The sequence below is a fragment of the Vanellus vanellus genome (assembly GCF_965231255.1).
Source record: "Vanellus vanellus genome assembly, chromosome: 3".
Classification (NCBI taxonomy): Eukaryota; Metazoa; Chordata; class Aves; order Charadriiformes; family Charadriidae; genus Vanellus; species Vanellus vanellus.
Window position 1 is genome coordinate 31,661,163 of NC_138907.1, and position 19,913 is coordinate 31,681,075.

General features: G+C 39.7%; 1 protein-coding gene across 1 annotated transcript in view; it reads left to right on the plus strand.

The window, feature by feature from the left end:
• The window catches only part of PRKCE (protein kinase C epsilon), a gene marked incomplete at its 5' end in the record, with an annotated part of 294,498 nt that overhangs the window by 247,967 nt on the left and 26,618 nt on the right, over positions 1 to 19,913 (plus strand). Inside the window, one exon of the mRNA XM_082480593.1 lies at positions 19,534 to 19,672. Coding sequence (XP_082336719.1) covers positions 19,534 to 19,672 — 139 coding nt within the window. The remainder of the gene's footprint in view (positions 1 to 19,533; positions 19,673 to 19,913) is intronic.

A 19,913-nucleotide genomic window follows, 5' to 3' on the forward strand; every position in this document is an offset into this window, starting at 1 on the left:
AGAGCTGCAGCACATGTAAAACTGAAATGTACTGACACAAGACAATCCCTGTACTTTTCCTAAAATGTTGAGACACAGCTTTGTTTCTAAATAAATATGCACACCAGTTCCAAACAAAATCATACTCTTCAAACAATTTTCTAACAGAAGAAAGAGAATGCTTTTTGTTTCGCAGTGCATTAAAACTCTGAAGATGCTTCCTAAATGTAATTCTGCTACTAACAGACAAAAGTTAGGACTGAATTTTGCTGTGCCCTTCAGTCGTGTTTGTTTTCAAACAATGGAAAATATTTCTATAACTCAGTTGCAGTGGTGTTGAAACTATGTCATGTTCAGGGTGAGGCTTTGCCTTTTTGCATGCTATTGAATGCATCTGCCAAAGTTTCGTAGTAATACAGAGAAGTGCACAGCAAACGTGGCTCTGAGGCAATAGGCATTTCACAGAGATTTTGTTGTGCTCTTGAGATGCAACAGAGAAGTTGGAGAGTACTGCAAAACATTAGATAAAAACATGTTAGGAACTCTATTTAGTGTTTTTTAAATGATAATATTTAAAATACTAAACGACCTTAAAACAAAATTGGAATAATACGCTTTGGTAAAGACATTTGCATACAACATTTTCTATCTTTCGGTGAGAACCTTGCTACTTCTGGCTCAAGTTTGCATTTATTCTCTCTGCCCCCTGTCCCCCGTCCCCCCCACCCCCCCCCCTTTTATCCACCTCCTTGTTATAAAAAAGCTCATCACTTATATGCTGCTCCAGCAAACATTTCTGCGTGCAGATCACTGTACTCATAGGCTGATTTTGATTCAATGAGACTATTCATATGCATGAAGTGTGCAGCTTCCTGGATGATCTGGGACCTTGGTGTGACTTTTCAGATTGAAAATGTGTTTATTTTAAAATAGAAAATCATCACATTTGAGAACGCACTCTGATTTAAAACCATTTCTTATTTTGTTTACCATTGCAGAAGGCTGTGGAAAATGAGAATTTAGCCAATCTGAAAGCTAACATAACTGAGTTATCACTGAAACTTTTGAAAACTTTGAAAATATCTGTTTAGATGACACCTTGTACTCAAATGTAAGAGAACAGAGATAATATTGTTCACTAGGAGGTTAACTAAAATGGCCTAATGAACTAAAACAGAGAAAATACAGCCAGTAAGAACCCCAGCATTTTGGGGAGTGCATCAAAGTCTCTACTGCTACCAGAGTAAACAGTGGTAGGATTACATCAGAAGGACCTTGGACAGACTAGGTGCAGTCTAAGTGGGGGAATCAGAAAGTGGAACAAAATGGACCAGATGGCCATGACTGTGCTGAAAATGAGGGGTAACAAGGCCAGAGTGGTAATGAGTCACTTAGCTTACCTTCTTGTGTCAGAAGTAATACCTGCCCCTCTCCTCAGCTGCCAGTGTTCCGCACAGTCCAAACAAACAGCTTCCCAGAGTAGCATACAGTGGCAGAAACGGATTGTCTTTATCATCTCAGCAGCCTTGAGTACATGTGGAGGCAGCAGATGTGGAGCAGGGCTAAGCAGGAATGACAGTGAGGCCAAGGCCAGATTTTACTCAGATGAGAGTTTGTGTGGTTTTTGCACCGTGATATACCCAGGGATGGATGGCGCCAGGAAAAGACACTCTACTGCCACGACCAAATTGAATTTGGCCCCCCAAGACCACTTATGTTGGAGATACAATGTTTTGGATTAAAAAAAAATCCTATGGTAACATCCAGCTTATGAGGAGAAGCCCAAGCAGCACTTCTCACAATGTACACACCAGATGGGTCTTCGCTTCTTGCCTCCTGCTGCTAGAATTTGTTTCCAGTAGTCAGTCTTGCGAAACAGCAGAGAGAAAAAAAATAAAGGGGAGAGGCCAGAAATAACGCCAATACTTACATAGGTATACTTTTTCCTCCAGACTTTAATTTCCTTCTGCTGATGTATGGAAGTTACAGAACATGCCGTTCTTAAAAGCATGACAAATACAAATAGTACATGCAGTTGTGTGCATTTTTTAATGTAGATTTGACTGTGGCAGTTGTAAAAGTATCCTTCACAAGGTATTCCAGTCTTAGGGCATGTGATTGCCCCTTGAAGGGGGGGGAAGGATGGGGTGGCTTCAACAGTAGCCAGTGTAGCAGTCGGTATGGGTGCACCTTGGTATGAAACTGAGTAATACAGAAGCACTGCGCTAAAAAAAACAACCGAAGAAAGCTTGGTCACGAGTAGTCTGAACTGAGGAACTTCATGTATTCAAAATGTGGAATATTAAGGATAAAATTAAGTAGTAACAAATAAACATTATAGCACTTCACCAGGTATTTACTTGATTTATTATAGGGTTTCCAAGGGAGATCCTGTGGTCTATTAACACCCATTTAAAAAAATGCCTAAATATATTCTAACAAACACAAATAATGAGTCAGATGGAATCGCTATGGTCAATTAAGTGGGTAATGGATATTTAAAAGCTTCCAAACATCAATAAATCTGAAGCAGCTCTAAAGGAGTACTTGTAGAACAAAAATAATATGCACTTAAGAAACTGCCTGAGTACATATTTACCTAAACTTAACCACCAATAAGAGGACAGCAAGCGTTTATGGTACTGTATACCGAGAGCATGAAAAGGCGTACCAAATGTGTGCCAGTTCATCTGTTGATAATCTGTAATAGGTCCAAAGGGTCCATAACTATTATGAAGAGGCCCTGATTCTCATTTATATGAAAGTCTTTAAATATCCTCAGATTATGAACAGGGGAAGTAGACAGCAGCTCAGCAGCGTAGCCCTTGGCATGAGGCTGAAGGCAGTCCTTTGCCAGCTGGTTGAAGCTGCATCTGCCAAAACTCTATGAGCTGGTTTCCACAGGCACTGAGGGAGAAATGCCCAGTGGAGGTGAGAGAAACCCTTTGGACAACACTGGGTTTTAGGCAGGTTCTCTTTTCACCTTTTGAAAATTCACAAAAGAAAAGTGCAAGGATCTTTTGTCAGCCTCCACAAGATCATAGCGAGTGATATGCTTGCATACGCAGTAGGGCAAAAGTTCTGGTTTTCTCTAGATGCCCCGAGAGGAAAAGGATTTGGCTGTGATTTTTAAAACATCTGCACATTGGGCAGAAGTTGTTCTGTCCGTGAGCAGAAGAGTAAGTAGAAATTTTGAAACAGCATCCTGGAAATTCTCTGTCTAGCAATAATAACAAAACATTAACTGATGTTAGTGAGCTATAGCTTATAAGGCCAGAATAATTTGGTGACAAATCTGGTATAAGTCATTACCTCTACAGCCTCTTTTCCCCTGGCTCAGCTAAGGGTGGTCTCAGTTAGGCCAAGATAGTTGTCTGTATAAACCCAATCTGAGAGATTTAGGCTAAAATCCCCAAATCCTGCCATGGAAAATTGGGTTTATTTTTTACACACCTTATTTAATTGGGTCCATTTTAAAAGCAATCAAATACAGTTATGTTTGCCTAATTACAGCGATGGTAGCATGGGGGAATGAAAGAAAGTGGAAGGGATGATGACTGGGGCAGAGTGGGCAGTAAAGGGTTGAACTGTGTCATTGCTAATAGAGTAATTCATGTCATCATTGGAAGTCTGAGTCTGGGTTGAAAGTCGTACTATAGTGCCCCTAAATATTTCATTTGCTATACTATCAAGTCTTAACTCAATGCTGCACATTGGCTACAGAGACTCTAAACTAACATCCACATCTGTTTCAGGGTTGGGCAACACTGAGTTTATTATAGCGTATACATGTCTTTGGGATATAGCACAACTTCTGCAACTTTTCTCCCATTTTGTTTTAAAAGTGTTGATAATCTTTCTCAGATTCATTCGGTCATGCATTTTTATGTGGAATTCACAATGTGATAATACATAATAAAATTATGTTATAAATATGATTACAACATGACGTGGGTGTATAGAGGCGGCTATCTGGTGCGTAAGAGACTGGTTCTTTAAAAAACATGATTCTTATTTACAGTAAAAACCCTTTCTGACACCAGAAAAGCAAAGCAATGGAATTAAATGGTACTCAGCGTGCTCAGTTTAAGGCTGTCAGAAAGACACCAAGAGACTTTATTTAACATTATAATTTATTGAAAATTTATGCAAAATAGTTCTTCTGTAAGCTGTATAATTAGATTTCTTGCTCGTCTTTGCCCACGTAAATATCTGTGAGTTTTATATGATAATTTCTGACCTTGTCAGAGCAGAGTCTGGTTAGCAGGTCTCTGAAGAGAGACCTAGTGGCTGGGCATATAGAAGTTACAAAATAATTTTCCTCAGGCTCAAATTTTTATTTTTTTTATGTTCATAAAATTGTTCAAGAACACCCTGCTTTGGTCAATAGTTTACGTTATAATCCTACCGAAGTCAGTATCTACATGCAATGACTATCCAGTAAGTACCAAATGTTAGAGATGAAAGCCATGTTTTAGTCTCCCAAATCCTGTATTCAGAATTGCCTCTCTTTTTTTCGTTTGGGCTGGACTATTAGGCTCTTCTCTGTAGCCTCTCTGTCTTTATAGCTGAAGGTGAATCGGTATAGTGCTCTTTGCCAACCTTGATATTGGCAAAAGTGAATATGCTGTAAATTTCCTAAGTCATGCCAGGTTTTATTTCATGTGAGTAACCTATGAGTCATCTTTCCATAGCATTCATAGTAATTAAAAATAGTGGGGTGCTTTGTATAAGTAGATTTTAAGTGATGATATTATACATTGGCACTACAGTCGAAGTAGCGTTCCTGAGCGTGCATTTTCTGGAGGAGATGGGGGAAGGCTGCAGGAGCTACATTAAAACAACGCTGGAGCAGAAACTTCCTGCACAAGAAAAGTTCCTCTGGGAATGTTTCTGGCCGAGGTTGGGGGTGAAAGTAATTTGATTTTGCTATACAATCATAATTTTAAAAGAGTATCTTATAAAATACAGCTCTCCATATTAACTTATATAATCCTTTCTAGTTACATATCAAAGCAAGGTTTGGAGTTCAAATCATCAGTGCAAAGCACAAGCTTCTATGACCTCTGTCTGGAAGCAGCATTAGTTTATTTTATGTATGGATGAACATAGAAGGGCAAACAACTCCCGTTTTTTCAGGCATCTTCTTCATGCTTTCCAGACAAATAATAAAGATTCTTCTTAATTTTGCCAGAATCCCTGCACTGCAGTAATCTTCCATCAAACATAATGGGAAGTTGTTAACTCTACAGAATTTTGAAACAGACAAATCTGTCTGTATAACAGAATGCTTTTAGAAGCTTAAAAAACAAAATAGATTTAATTCACTGTTTTAACAAGAATTTCTGCAGAAATCTGTTAAACTGCTGTTGACTGCTGCTGTTTGATCCTTAATAAATACAGCAGGGTTAGAAATGGTTTTTAATTAAGAGCATACATACCCTTCCCAAGTTCAGACCGTGTGATGGTGTAAAAAGTTGTTTGGGCGTGTGAACTCTGCTACTGAAATCAGAATAGAAGAAGAAATTATTAAAATCTTTTTTCTAGTGATTCCATATAAGTAAACATTTTGTTGAAAGCAACATTCTTGCTGAATCACATCATTTCATTCATGCTATATAATTTATTTAGTCCACTCTGCGTAATATTACACGCAACACTCTGTGGAAAGGCTTTCCATAAAAAGACCCAAGAGGTCCAACTGAGACCAAAGTGAGGTTGGAAAAAATGCGTCTGTACAAAAGTTCACTGCAGAGACTTTTTTTCCTGACTAAGAAAGCATTTTTCTCCATGGAAACACGATACGGACCTCTACTAGGAGTCTGCTTACTGCTAGGAGCTCTGTTTGTTCCCCGCTAAGGACACCCTAGGGAGCATAGGGAAGAGAATTCTGATAAATTTGTTTCTTTTTATAAAAAGAGACGCTGTATGTAAAAACCTTCAGCAACCCTTCTCCTGTACACTTTCTGGGCATCATAAAGCTACAGAGTACAGAAAAGGCACTGGAATGTCGGCTTATGTTGGCACATTAATGGCTTGCTCAGGATATGTTCCCAATCAATTGGGTTTGGCCATTTTATTGTATGCCTTATGTTGTGATTGCCAGACTAAAATATCAGGGTTTTAAACATCTTCTTTAAAAGCCTACAGAGTGTATAGAATGTACTCAAAGAAATGAAAGAAAAAGACGACCAATTCAAGTTATAAAGTAGGTTCCCAGCATTGCCTAATTTACTTTTTTTCCCTGAATCTATTGGTGGTTCTGTCTGTTCCTGATAGAAGCAAAGCACACATGCAGGCTGGGCAGAGAATGAATTGAGAGCAGCCCTGAGGAGGAGGACCTGGGGGTAACGGCAGATGAAAAGCTCAACATGAGCTGGCAATGTGTGCTCTCAGCCCAGAAAATCAATGACATGCTGAGCTGCATGAGAAGTGTGACCAGCAGGTTGAAGGAGGTGGTTCTGCCCCTCTGCTCTCATGAGACCTCACCTGGAGTACTGCATCCAGCTCTGGAGCCCTGAACACAGGACAGACATGGACCTGTTGGAGCAGGTCCAGAGGAGGGCCAAAAAATGATCAGAGAGCTGGAACACCTCTCCTGTGAGGACAGGCTGAGACAGTTGGGGTTGTTCAGCCTGGAGAAGAGAAGGCTCCGGGGAGACCTTGTATCAGTCTTTCAGTACTTAAAAGGGGGGCAATAGAAAAGGTGGAGAGGGACTCTTTATCAGGGATTGTAGTGATAGGAGGAGGGTAGATTTAGATTAGATATCAGGAAGAAATTCTTTACTCTGAGAGTGGTGAGACACTGGAACAGGTTGCCCAGGGAAGTTGTGCATGTCCCATTCCTGGGATTGTTCAAGGCCAGGTTGGATGGGGCTTCAAGCAACCTGGTGTAGTGGGAGCTGTCCCTTGTCCATGGCAGGGGGGTTGGAACTAGGCGATCTTTAAGATCCCTTCCAACTAACCATTCTATGATTGTATGAAGCACAAAGTAAGTATTATTGAGGATGTAAAAGATTTGTGCTACCTTTTACAAGCAGATTGTAGTATTTTAAGAGCTCTTGATCTTCACTGTGTGTTTTCAACTTTGAGTATGTTGAAGGCCTGGTCCCTTGACTGAAAAATGGGGATTTGTATGAGTGTCATTAGTTTTCTTTTGATAAACAGCCTCAGCTGAATTAAAAAGAGAACTTTACTACAGTTTTGAAGTGCGAAAAGGGGTTGGCAGCAAAGGAGAACGGGACTTAAGGTGAGCTTCGGAGGCCTTCTGCTAGCACCCAATAGCCTCTACTTTGTGCGTCTGTGTTCAGAAGGTAGATAACTTTCAGTCTTATCCCAGTGCTCGGGCAGGCTGGTCTTCTCCTTTATGTAACAGAACTGGACCAAAGCACAGGGTTTTCTCAGTAGCTGCTGGGAAAACATGGCATGCTTTTCCCTTCTTTGCCGAGTCAACAATACGTTTGGAACTGGTCATTTCCGAGGGAGGTGTCGACATTTGTGTTACAAGTAAAAGAATGTCATTTGGCATTTGTGGAAGAAAAAAAGATTTTTTTTCTAGAAAAAGAATAGGGTCAGACCACAGGACAGGAATGCTATATACCTTAAAACAGTCTATATTTAGTGTGGCAGCAGGATGACAATGTACAGGATTGGATCAAATTAACCTATGCTGTTGTTGCTTAAGTTTTAATAGTAATTTCAAAACTCACACTTGATCTTAATAAGCAGCATGATGGAAATGATAGGCTTCCAACTGAGGGAAGTTTTTGGCCCAGGATTGTGAATGAAAACCCATCTCCCCTGTTGGACTTATATCATACTAAAATAATATTGGTATTGTTACACAGCATGAGGTTGATTGACCTTTAGGCTAGGGGAAGTGTGAGGCTAACAAGTTAAATGCCATTGAAAAGAACTATCTAAATCATAAATTGAAAATGACCTGGTTTATGCATCTGTGATTTGAGGAAGAAAACTGGAGAAGTGGGATGAGATCCAGGATTAAACTTCTGAAAGAGAGAGACTAAAGTAGTCAACTTCAGTTGATTAAAGATATTCTGATCCTGTTTTTCTCTGGTGTCTTGACCTTACTAAAGTTCACTTAGTATGTAATGGAAAAAACAACTGGTTTGATAGCAAAATACAGGAAATGCCTTCAATCATGGCTGATTACAGTAGCAGCTTTTCCTCTGTTGTTTTCATTTTTTTAGAACGCTCTTTCTATATGTCTGAAACAATGTAGAATAAACAATGCTTTGGAGCCCTTTATTTGCTATGTCCAAGTAGAGCAATTAAATGTCTGGCTTTTTAATGGATATGCGTGTTGGGAGTTTTCGCAGTCAGGAGAGTGCCACATGACATAAGTGAGAAAAATTAAGAGCTATTACAGTGCATAACTTCGAAGCCTAGCAAACTGCACTGTGTGTGTGTGGCAATTCCACCATGAGTAACAAGACAAATGAATGCAGGTCTTTTATATTTATATTTAAAAATATGCCTTTGTTTGGCTTTCTCCTACAAAAATGGAAGTTTTACAACTAATTTGAATGAAATCTCTATCTGCAAGCCAGGAAGCAGCTTATACTGAATATACACAAAGTCTCAGATTCATCTCACCTAACTTTAGGAATGCAACTGAAGCTTCCAAGTCGGGATCCTGCTTGTCCTGGAGTGCATTTACAGTCAGTGGAGAAGGGTAGGCTTCTTTAGGGACCTGGGCAGCCCACATGTTCTGTGAATCATCCGCTTGGAGATATCTGTGGACGTGGCCTTGGAGGGAGCCTGGGGCAAACCGTGGTCCCTCAATTACACTGTAATGTCTAGTGGGATGAATCTGGGTCAGAATGCTGGAAAATACAGGAAAGAAAATTACCATAAAACCAGAGCAAAATGTTTTATAGCTCTAGTTACTTTCATATTTAAGGTAAATTTTAAGAATAGATGGAACTGTGGTTGATTACATTATATCTTTTTATTCTGTCTTTCCTATTATCTGTATAATGCAGTAATATAACCTTTATGTGGGTTATTAAGAGTTACAAGTCTTCATTGCTGGAATAGCTGAATGAGACCTACAGAAATGCAAGATGCTACCTGGATAGACATGCATTTGTTGGCTGTATGTTTTTCTATTCTGTGTAAGAAAGCTTCACTCAAAAATTGGAGAGAGAAGAAAGAATTTCAGTCTTTTCAGTTAGCCACAGAAACTGTATGCTTGAAACCCAAGTACTCGTTACTTTGTGTTTGCATAATTTGTGTTCCATTGTTGTTCTAATGATAGAGACTTTGTCATCCTACCTGCTAAGGTCACTGAGAAAAAACAAAACAAAACAAAACATTGCTTTTGGTTTCCAAAGAAAAACTTTTGAACAGATCCAAACTTAATTAGTGTGTCTGCTGATAAATTTGCTTTCTAAGGTTCTGGTACCATTTTTACAGAATTGAGTTTTCGAAACTTGATCTGACAAGCTTTTCTAGCTTCATGCCATCCTTTCAGTGTCTTTCACCAAGTGGTTTTATCAAATAACGATTTTGTATTGTTTTGTGTAAAAGGATTATAGACATACATAGTAGGCACTTTTAGTTTGCGCTCCACCTAACCTATTGTTATAATACACAGTCTTGGTTTTATGTTATTTGAGATAGAAAAATAAGAGCACAAAGCATTGAACCTCACAGAGTAGAAGACCACAGCTTGAGTCAGTCCTTGGCTAAGCCCTGGGAACTCCGTTGTCTTCACTGGGATCACCAAGGTGTCAATGAGGATGGGGTTTATCACTTTACATATTTAGCAATGATTTAACACATGGACTTTGTAGCAGAGGCTGAAACAGTGAATATCATTAGTGGTAGTACAGATTTTACCCTGTCAATCCCAGCCTGAATACATAGAGCCACTTAGGAATTTTTCAGCTAAAATCTTCAAGAAAAAAAATTTAGAAAGTGGTGGGTTTAACCAAAGTGGAGACAGTGAGAAAGAAAGAAAAAAAACCCTGAGAGAACTGTTAGTAGCCTTAAAGTCAGGGCTCTCATGGGAGTGGTGGGGCAGCAGGATGAGCAGGCAGCTCAGCCTCAGTCAGAGCCACGCGCTGTCCTGAGCATCACACCATTGGCTCTTCACACGCTACTTTCACTAAAAGCTTTGAATAGTCTGTGTTTTCACCCAACGTGAAACACAAATGGTTTGTAAAATCTCAAGAAGCCTTACAAAGTGAGAAAATAATTTGCTGCCTAGTTTAGCTGCAAGTTTCTGAGGCAGATTGTTTGTCCTATACAATAGGCCTAACATGAATCCAACTCCATTCTTGACAGTTTTCACTTGATACGAAAATTGCAGGCCTGCGGGCCATGGGAAGGCAGAGTTGCCACTGGGATCCAACACGAAACGTCTCTAAATTGGGGCTTTGGCAGTAGGCTGAGTAAAGAGGCACAGTTGTAGCGTTAGGTCCCATTCCTGCCTCAGGCTCATGGAAAAATTGTTGCATTCCCAGGTAGGGGTCATGGAAGGATGAGGTTTATAAAACAGTGTGATGTGAATTTAAAAGGCAACCCTCTCTTGAAAAAGAAACAAAGAACACTCCCCTCTGTGCTTAGCCAATTTTTGAGAATGTTTTACATAATACATATTAAAACGTGCACATATTTCACTTGTGTTCACAAATAAAAATGTGGAAATAATAAGAAAGGAAAAGCCACACAAAGGAAAGCTGTTAAGTACCATATATTTATTTGTCTGCGCATTATTTTAAGGAAACTCAGCATAATAAGATAAGCCGATCGGGCACTGTAATGTCCTAAGCTGCTACCGACAATTGTAATAAAGTTATGGTCAAAGCCATTAAAAAGCCATATATAGAAATTATTTTATAGAAAATGTTTTTATGCTACTAGAAAAGTCATTGGTTTCCTTAAGCTACTGGAAATGAATATAAAACCTTTGTTCAATACATCATTACAACATCAGTACATAGTTAGGACCGCATAATGAACACACGGCCTTCTTTTCCATCTCAGGACCTTGCTGACCTGAAAGTTTTCTCAATGGTAACATTGCTGGAGGAGGTGATGTTACACATCGTGCAAGCCAAACTTTTGCCTTGTAAAACTAGGGTTTACAGAGCCACAGATAGCAATTGTGTGTTTGTCTCCCTCTGATGTCTTTGGTGGGTAGACAGCAAATTGCCTTTTGCTGCATCTCTCCTCCTGTCTCTGCCTCCCCCTCAGTCCACGAAATATTTGTGCAAATGGCAGGGTGATGGATGTTGTGTTATATAAGGAAAGTAAACGTGTGTGTTTTTAAAAGAAAACATGCTTGACAGAGAGTGTCACTGTGGTCACACTGAAAGTCGGCCTTTCCTATTAATGTTTACCCTGCTATCTGAACTATCGCTGTTATCTTTGATGAAAAGTAGCTATTGTATCTCTGACTTTACTGGAAACCAAGCTCTTCATTCAGCTGCTGCTATCCATTATACATACTGATCCACATCAGTATAAGGTGGATTCACTGTACTCCAAACTTGGCACTGCTCAAAAGGAGCAGTTTTCAAATCTGCACAGCAGGTTTTTCTGTATATTGCTGAGTATGGCTCCGCTATAGTTTTTGTGACAATGTCTATATTCTTGGATAGTATCAAGTAATGATAAAGTGAGAAAGAAAGTTTGTATCATAAATCCATTAAGAACTTAATGGGTCAACATAAAAGCAAAGGTGAGAAATTCCAGGACTTTAAGGTAAACACAGGCAAAACTTCCCGACATGTCCTACAACAACAAAAGCAGCAGAACCATCTTTCTGTCACTGTTAGTCTCGCTCAGGTTTCTCCTTACTCCCTTCCTGCTAACAAAAACTGCTCTACTGTCGTGAGTCCACTCATAAGCATGGACAGTCCAGAACATGTCCCATTTCTTACTCCATGGATAAGGGAGGTCACATCAACTGGTAGAACCTGTGACTGTTAGTCCCCGTTGACTGGTAAAAAAAGGAAACATTGCACCTATTTTTTAAAAGGGTAGAAAGGAGGACCATGGGAATGACCAACCTGTCAGCCTCACCTCTGTGCCTGGGAAGATGATGGAACAGATCCTCCTAGAAGCTATGCTAAGGCACACGGAGGACAGGGAGGTGATTCGAGACAGCAAGCATGGCTTCACAAAGGCAAGTCCTGCCTGACCAAACTAGTGGCCTTTTATGATGGAGTGACTACATCAGTGGACAAGGGAAGAGCTATGGATGTCATCTTTCTGGACTTCTGTAAGGCCTTTAACACAGTCCCCCACAACATCCTTCTCTCTAAATTGGAGAGATACGAATTTGATGGGTGAACTGTTTGGTGGATGAGGAATTGGTTGGATGGTCGCATCCAGAGGGTCGTGGTCAACGTCTCAATGTCCTGATGGAGACTGGCGACAAGTGGTGTCCCTCAGGGGTCTGTACTGAGAACAGTACTGTTCAATATCTTCATCAATGACATAGTGGGATCGACTACACCCTCAACAAGTTTGCAGCCAACACCAAGCTGAGCAGTGTGGTTGACATGCCTGAGGGACGGGATGCCATCCAGAGGGACCTGGACAAGCTCAAGAAGTGGGCCTGTGTGAACCTCATGAGGTTCAAGAAGACCAAGTGCAGGGTCCTGCACCTGGGTCAGGGCAAACCCCAGTATCTATACAGGCTGGGAATGAAGGGTTTGAGATCAGCCCTAAGGAGAAGGACCTGGGGGTACTGGTGGATGAAAAGCTCAACATGAGCTGACAGTGTGCACTCGCAGCCCAGAAAGCCAACCACATCCTGGGCTGCATCAGAAGCGTGGCCAGCAGGTTGAGGGAGCTGGTTCTGTCCCTCTGCTTTGCTCTCATGAGACCCCACCTGGAGTACTGCATCCAGCTCTGGAGCCCTGAACACAGGAAAGACATGGACCTGTTGGAGCAGGTCCAGAGGAGGGCCAAAAAATGATCAGAGGGCTGGAACACCTCTCCTGTGAGGACAGGCTGAGACAGTTGGGGTTGTTCAACCTGGAGAAGAGAAGGCTCTGGGGAGACCTTATTGCAGCCTTTGAGTACTTAAAGGGGGCTTATAAGAAAGATGGGGACAATCTTCCTTGCAGGGCCTGTTGCAATAGGACAAGGCGTAATGGTTTGAAACTAAAAGAGGGTAGATTTAGACTAGATGTAAGGAAGAAAGTTTTTACAATGAGGTTGGTGAAACATTGGAACAGGTTGCCCAGAGAGGTGGTAGATGCCCTATCCCTGGAAACAGTCAAGGTCAGGTTGGACAGCGCTCTGAGCAAAATGATCTAGTTGAAGTCGTCCCTGCTTATTGCAGGGGGGTTGGACTAGATGACCTTTAAAGGTCTCTTCCAACCCAAACTATTCTATGATTCTAAGCTGACATCCAATGATGGTGCTATTATTGCATGTTTATGCTCAGTAGCATCAGAAACTCTGGGCTCCTTCTTTCCCATACAGTTTTTCAAATGGGGAAAATTATATTATCAGTTTGTGTTTTCTTAGAAGTTACAGTTTGGATTTCCCCATTTATCTCTGACCTGTTGGCGGGGGAAGCCATGCTGATGTGTTTTGACTAAAATACTTAAAGCAATAAAAGAAGAAAAGAATCCACTAGTAAAGTACAGTCCTACTATATCTGTCACATAGTTTATCTATGGAAACTGAGATTAAGTTGGTGAGAGCTAATCACTAAAGAAGCTAACTTCAAGACATTAAAATTGTTGACATTTCTTTTTGTTTTCTGATGAGTTCAATGTATAACTCCATCTTGCTTAGATTGTAACCTAGTACATTACTGGTCAATATTTTGAGGACACCAATGTATTTGAAGAACTAAGACAAAGATCTTGGTGAATTCATCTGTCTTCCAGAAAATACCGTTTCAGATGGTATGGTACAAATGATCCAAGTTCTGTGATATTTACTGCTTGTGATTGAAATTTATGTTGAAAATGCAACATTATCTAAAATTATAGCAAAGAGTAAATTTGTGCTGGCTACAGGACAAACCTGTTGTTGTTGCAGGTAAGTATCTCTGTCTCAAAAGCAATCTGGATACCACTAAGTAAGTTAAACATTAATTCTAGGAATGTAGAAGTCATACCTTAATTAAATACGAAAAAAACCCTCATCTTACTTGTTGAAATTGCTAATTGATATAATGAGCATATTGCCTTCAGTTAGGAATTTCAGTAACTGTACTAACTAGAGAATGGTTCTGATGGTTTTCCATGTTGTTGGGGGAAGTTTCCCTTTTATCTTCTGTGGTTTCTTCTGTGAACAGTTTGTCTATTTAAAGCCTGCAGAGAGAATGTGATTTTCCCCTGTAGGGGAACACTGGCAATGGCAATTATTTCAAATACACTGTTGAAAGGGTTTATTGCAGTTGAAAATCACCAAAAAAATTGGTTGTGCAGTAGCTACATACTTCAGACTTGTGTTGCTTTCAGATCTTTCATGTTTGATGTTCTGCAGATGTTTAGTAAGGTACGGTCCTTCACTGAACTTTCACCCTATAAAGAAATATTCTTGCTTCGATGTTGTTATTAGTAGATAATAATTATTGTGCTTCGTTCTGACCTACACTGTGAAATGTATATGCTTTCTAGTTTTGTTGCTCATTTAACAGTTAGAGTAGAAGCAGATGCTGTGGAGATATTTAATTGTAAAGTAATTGCTCAAGCCAGCTTGTGATCATGTTTCTCAGCTACTTGATCTTGTTCTTCTAATATGGATTTATTTAGTCACTAATGTTTACTGTGTTCAAAGGCTACTGTTAGTAATGTTTGGCAGACTTTCTGATTTTGCTGGCAAAACCCATCTTGACTGTTTAATTGCCTTACTTTCAACAAGAAAATTATCTGTTATCTAAATGACACGTGTGACACATGGGGCCATGCACACAAGGTGGTTATCTTGCTGGCTACTGCTGGGAGTCAGACTTTAAGAACTGTGAAGACTTTAAGTCCTGTGAAGTCCTCATCCACTGAGCATTTGTGGGAAGCCGGGGCAGTCAGCGTCTCGTGGCACTGCTGTGTGGAGGAAGGAATGAGCGTCATGGAAGTTTTCTCGCAGGTTACCTCCAGTCTTCCCACTCTTCTGTTCCGACTTGCACAAACCTCACTGTTATAATCCTGATTCTTTCTTGAGATCCTGCCAATCATTCCAGCTTGTGAGGTGATTGTGATGCTGGCAGGTATCCAGAAATAGGAACCAAGGCTTAAGTTTCTGTTTAATGCTTTCCGAGAAAGAAAAAAAATATTAAAAAAAAATGTTTTATGCAATTGACTGCTCAAGTCAACTGAACTTACTGTACAAAGTATCTTGGCAAACAAACAAAGGAGAGAAACAGCTTAATGTAGCATTACTGCATTCAAGCAATCTGGGCATTTTCCTGGCTTAACTGGTTAGGTTGTTTGCAGTTGCATGTAATTACTCAGGTTGTAGAAACTCATTTTGTCAGACACAGATGAGTTTCTTAGTTCCTACAAAGAGAATGCAAAATGAGAAAACGAAGAATTTAATAGACCTTTGTCATTGAGCTATCTGACACTGTATGCTCTGATTTAGAGGTAGGCAACTGGAACCAAATAAAAGACAGAATGGATCAGAATGGATCATTCTGTACAGACAATTAATTTACATTCCAGAGATTGATGGCTGTTTACTTTTTGAGATGTAGGAGAGCTGACTGTTTCTTAGAACAGTTCTGGGGAGACATGTGTCTTAAACTAAAACTTAAAGGTTTTTTTGCGGTGAGACTGCTGATCTGGAAAGACAAGCTTCCTTGGCAGCTCTTTTTCTGTTACTTTTTCATTTGTTTCCTCATCTCTGTTTTGTTTCAGTTTTTTTCCTGTGAGGTGTTAAATAGCACATTACCTATTCTCTTACATTAACATTTAGTTAACTAAGATTTCTTTTTCCAAAGTTGCATAATTAGGGGGTTTTGGTGCGGTTTTTTGTTTGGGTTTTTTGTGGTGTTTTATTTTTTTTAATCTGGCAACTGTAAATTGACAGAATGGTTTTGAATGGTTCTCAGTGCAAGCACTTTTATGGACTATGATAATCTGGTGGACTAGCTATGAATTTGGCACTTTGGCAGACTCCCAGCTTACCTTTTAACCTCCCATCTGTACTTTAATAGGAGTCATGCTGCTGTTGTTTTAGCCTCTTCAAAATTTATTTTGAAACTTTGGTGCCTTTGTATTTGTGATAATAAAAATCTACTGGCATTAAATTCCATTATTGCGTGAGTAATTAAGCTGATGTCCTCAGTGCCTCCAGTACGGTTTTGCAGAGGTTTATAGGCTTCACTCCTTTGTTTTGGCTCAATCAAGTGGTCCCAGATGTTTTTCTTCTGTCAAGTAGGATTATAGTTTGGTAAATGGTAAAAAAGTTATGTTGACTTGTGCTTTTACAGGTAGGCTTAAAATTTCACTGTCGGTCTTTACAGGTAGTCAGAATTCAATATTTAGACTCTTCATGTTTTTCTTCTTCCTCAGTTTGTTCATTCTCTTCTTCCACTGTCAAGTTAGTTTTTTATTGCTAATTTCTGTGTCTTATACAAATCCTCAAGGGAATAAAGTCGTTGTGAGTATGCTGTCCTTCTCCATTATGTGGTGGCTTGCTCTTAGTGTTTTATTACTGTTGAGATTTCTCTTAGCTTAGGAGTTTCTTGGATTACCAACTGTATCTCCATTCAATTGCATGGCTAGAATATGGGTGGCATTAAAGGAAACTTAAACAATTTTAGGTCCTAACAACTTCAGTGTGTCACCTGCCTGCACTGGGAAATCTTGCTTCTGGGATCAGAGTTAAGATAACATATGAGTCTTCTGATGATCACTTACTGCTCCAAATTAAGGTGGATCCAGTTTTCTGAGCAGCCTCTTGAATTTCATCAGTTCCTATCATAATTATTTGTATTATGACTTTCTTCCTAACTGTCTGTTGTGATGGTGGCTGGAAGTGGTTCCCAGATTACATCAAATATAATTATACTTTGATTTCTTTATCCGAACATCTTGACTTTTTGAAATACAGTTTTTATTCTTCCTTAGCTTAGGAACATCCAAGATAACACTGCATTTGAGGGTTAAAAGCTGCAGCTACAAGCTCCTTCTCCCATTTGCAAGAGCGTTATCCTATTCTTGTACTTGATCACATTCAACTTGATGACATTATAGTCTTGTCTTAACGCAGGTCTTTGATTGTAACACTTGTAATTCACTGAAAGAGCATTGTTGGGAAGGCATATGATTTTTGGAGCGGGGAGCTTTATTTTGTTTATTTGACTTCTTTGGGGGGCACAGAGCTTTGGATGTCTGTTTACCCTTGCATGATGTTGGACAATTCCTGCAAATCCCTTTCCAGGGACAGGAAGAGGTAGTTATTTGAGGGGTTAAATGGTTGGATGTAGGGGTTTATGTTGTAGCCAGCTGGATCTTGGGTTGTTTAGGAACTCATAAAAAGGATGACCTTAAGGAATGACAAAATATGTCGTTTGCTCCAAGGGGCCTTATGTGGGTGACCAGCTGAGGACCTACAAGAGCAGCGTAACTGATCTGGAGATAGCAAAGTCTGGTGTAGGGCATATTGGTTGCAGTGAACATTTCTACAGCCGGTGTATACTTCAGCTACATAAACCATAGCTGATAAAGCTAGTTTATGGGGGACACAGTGGATTTACTGTTAGTGAGGTAAATCTGACTTTGATTTGCCATGTCAGACTTCTTGTACATGCACAAACCACTTTGTAACATGTACACAGCACAGCTGATCTCTACACGCACAGTACGTCATCCAGTGTTTCCAAGAAGTGTCTGATTTACTGCACAGATGTACAGTGATTATGCAGACCTTGAGTAGAAAGTCCGCTGTGTCCCAGAAATATCTGATTTTTATGCTGTCCTGTGTACATGCTTGGGAAATATGTTAGATGCAGGTGGACCGGCACATTTGAAAATTTTGAACAAGTGTCAAAAGAATAAAATCCACCTAGTGAAATTGGAGTGATAGGGAGAAAAGAAATCCCAGCATACTGTAGCTATGGACATGTCCCTAAAACCTCTTAACATAATGTAGCCTTGGAAGGGCTGTTTAATCATTTAATGTGTGTGAATGCTTCCACCACATTATGGTGCCTGTGATTCTAAGGTGTGGGGTCTGATAAGGACACATTTCTCCGACTAAACTCCTCAGAATAAGGGGAAGACTTTTCATCCCTCACTCAGGTGGAATTTGTTGGCATAAAGGATTTTTGCAACAAAACCTGTATATTTTCATAGTCTTTTGAGTTGAAATTTGTTTACAGAGCCTGGCATGGGATTTTATTCCTCTATCCGATTCAGAACATGCCTACACACACTTTTTTTCTCATCAGCTCCACCTATGGAAATATTTCTAATTCTTCTAGGAAAAAAGTTCTGATCAGAAAGTGTCCATGCAGAGTCACCTCAGGACATGTGGTCTGCTTTTGTTTCTCACCTCTGTATGGACTCATACATACAATGCCTTCATTTATTACTGTGTATTTTTAATACACAGCAGGGGTACCTAAAGCCTAGACAGAAGTATAAAGATAAAATGGTCCATGCAATATAAGTGGGTTTTTTTGCCTTTTTTTAATGTTCGCTTTATTATTTATACATTATAAAATGTTTTTAATTGTGGGGCTTTATTCATGCAAGTGAGGGTTCTTTTATGCATTGACTTTCCAGATCCTTTTATAGTTTAGTCTAAGGCAAGTGGCAGGTAAGTTAAATGGTACCTAGCATGCATTGTGTTGGAACATGAGATCACCATCAATGGTATATTTAGAAAACGTGCAGAGGGCAAGACAGGAAAGGTGGATATCCCTTTCTCAACCTGTTTTTGACCTCACCCAGTTTAATAACCCAAGAATTGTCTGGTTTTGACACAAAGACATTTGTACAGGTGGTCAGAGACAGCTGCTAAGATGCGTTGTTTAACAGTGAATGCAAATTATTCCTGTGAGATTGTTTTTGAGCAGGTTTAAACTGCAGGAAATAATGCTCCCAAAGCATTGGTTTTTATCCTTCTTATTGCAATCTGAACTTTGAATTGCTAATATCCATTAAGAACCCAATTCAAAATAATCCAGTTTTGAAAGTACCTATTAATTTCACCCAGATGATAGAGTATGGGTAAATTGGTACTCCTTACTTTGTGTTAATGCAAAAATGGAGAGTGGCTTCATTAGACATTGTAGACCTATATTTCAAATAAACAGAATGTTAGATTTGTAGCAAACAAGACTGAGATCTTTTCCAAACATTTCTGATTCTGTCTTGAGTACAGCTGTGCTTTCATGCAGCTAAGTGCTTGTCATTGCCTACTTCCTTATTGCCTTTAACCACATCTATTTAGTGACTGCTACCAACTCTTCACGCACACATGTGAAGGGCAGTTTCTCAGCGGTGTTTGTGAAACCATCTATTTACCATGTTCTGTAGTTTATGATTAAATTCAGAGCACATGATAAAAATTTGAGAGTTGATTTAATTTGGGGCCTTTTTATTTCAGGGACCTGAAACTGGACAATATTCTTCTGGATGCAGAAGGCCACTGTAAACTGGCTGACTTTGGCATGTGCAAAGAAGGGATTCTGAATGGAGTTACCACCACAACCTTTTGTGGCACACCTGACTATATAGCTCCGGAGGTATTTTTTTGAACTGCACTAAGAAACAGATATTATCATTCATCAGACTGTTACATATGTAGTTTTAGACGCCTTTTACATGTAGATGAAAAAGTAGAAGATTCAGACTAGACTGTGCCACAGTCTTTCCTGGTTAATCTTGCAGAATTTAGTTACTCTGCTGCTTACAAGCAGTAGTCCATGTTGATAGGAGTGGCAAAGCATGTTTTTTCTGTTATTTGTTCTCTGAACTTAACTGTAT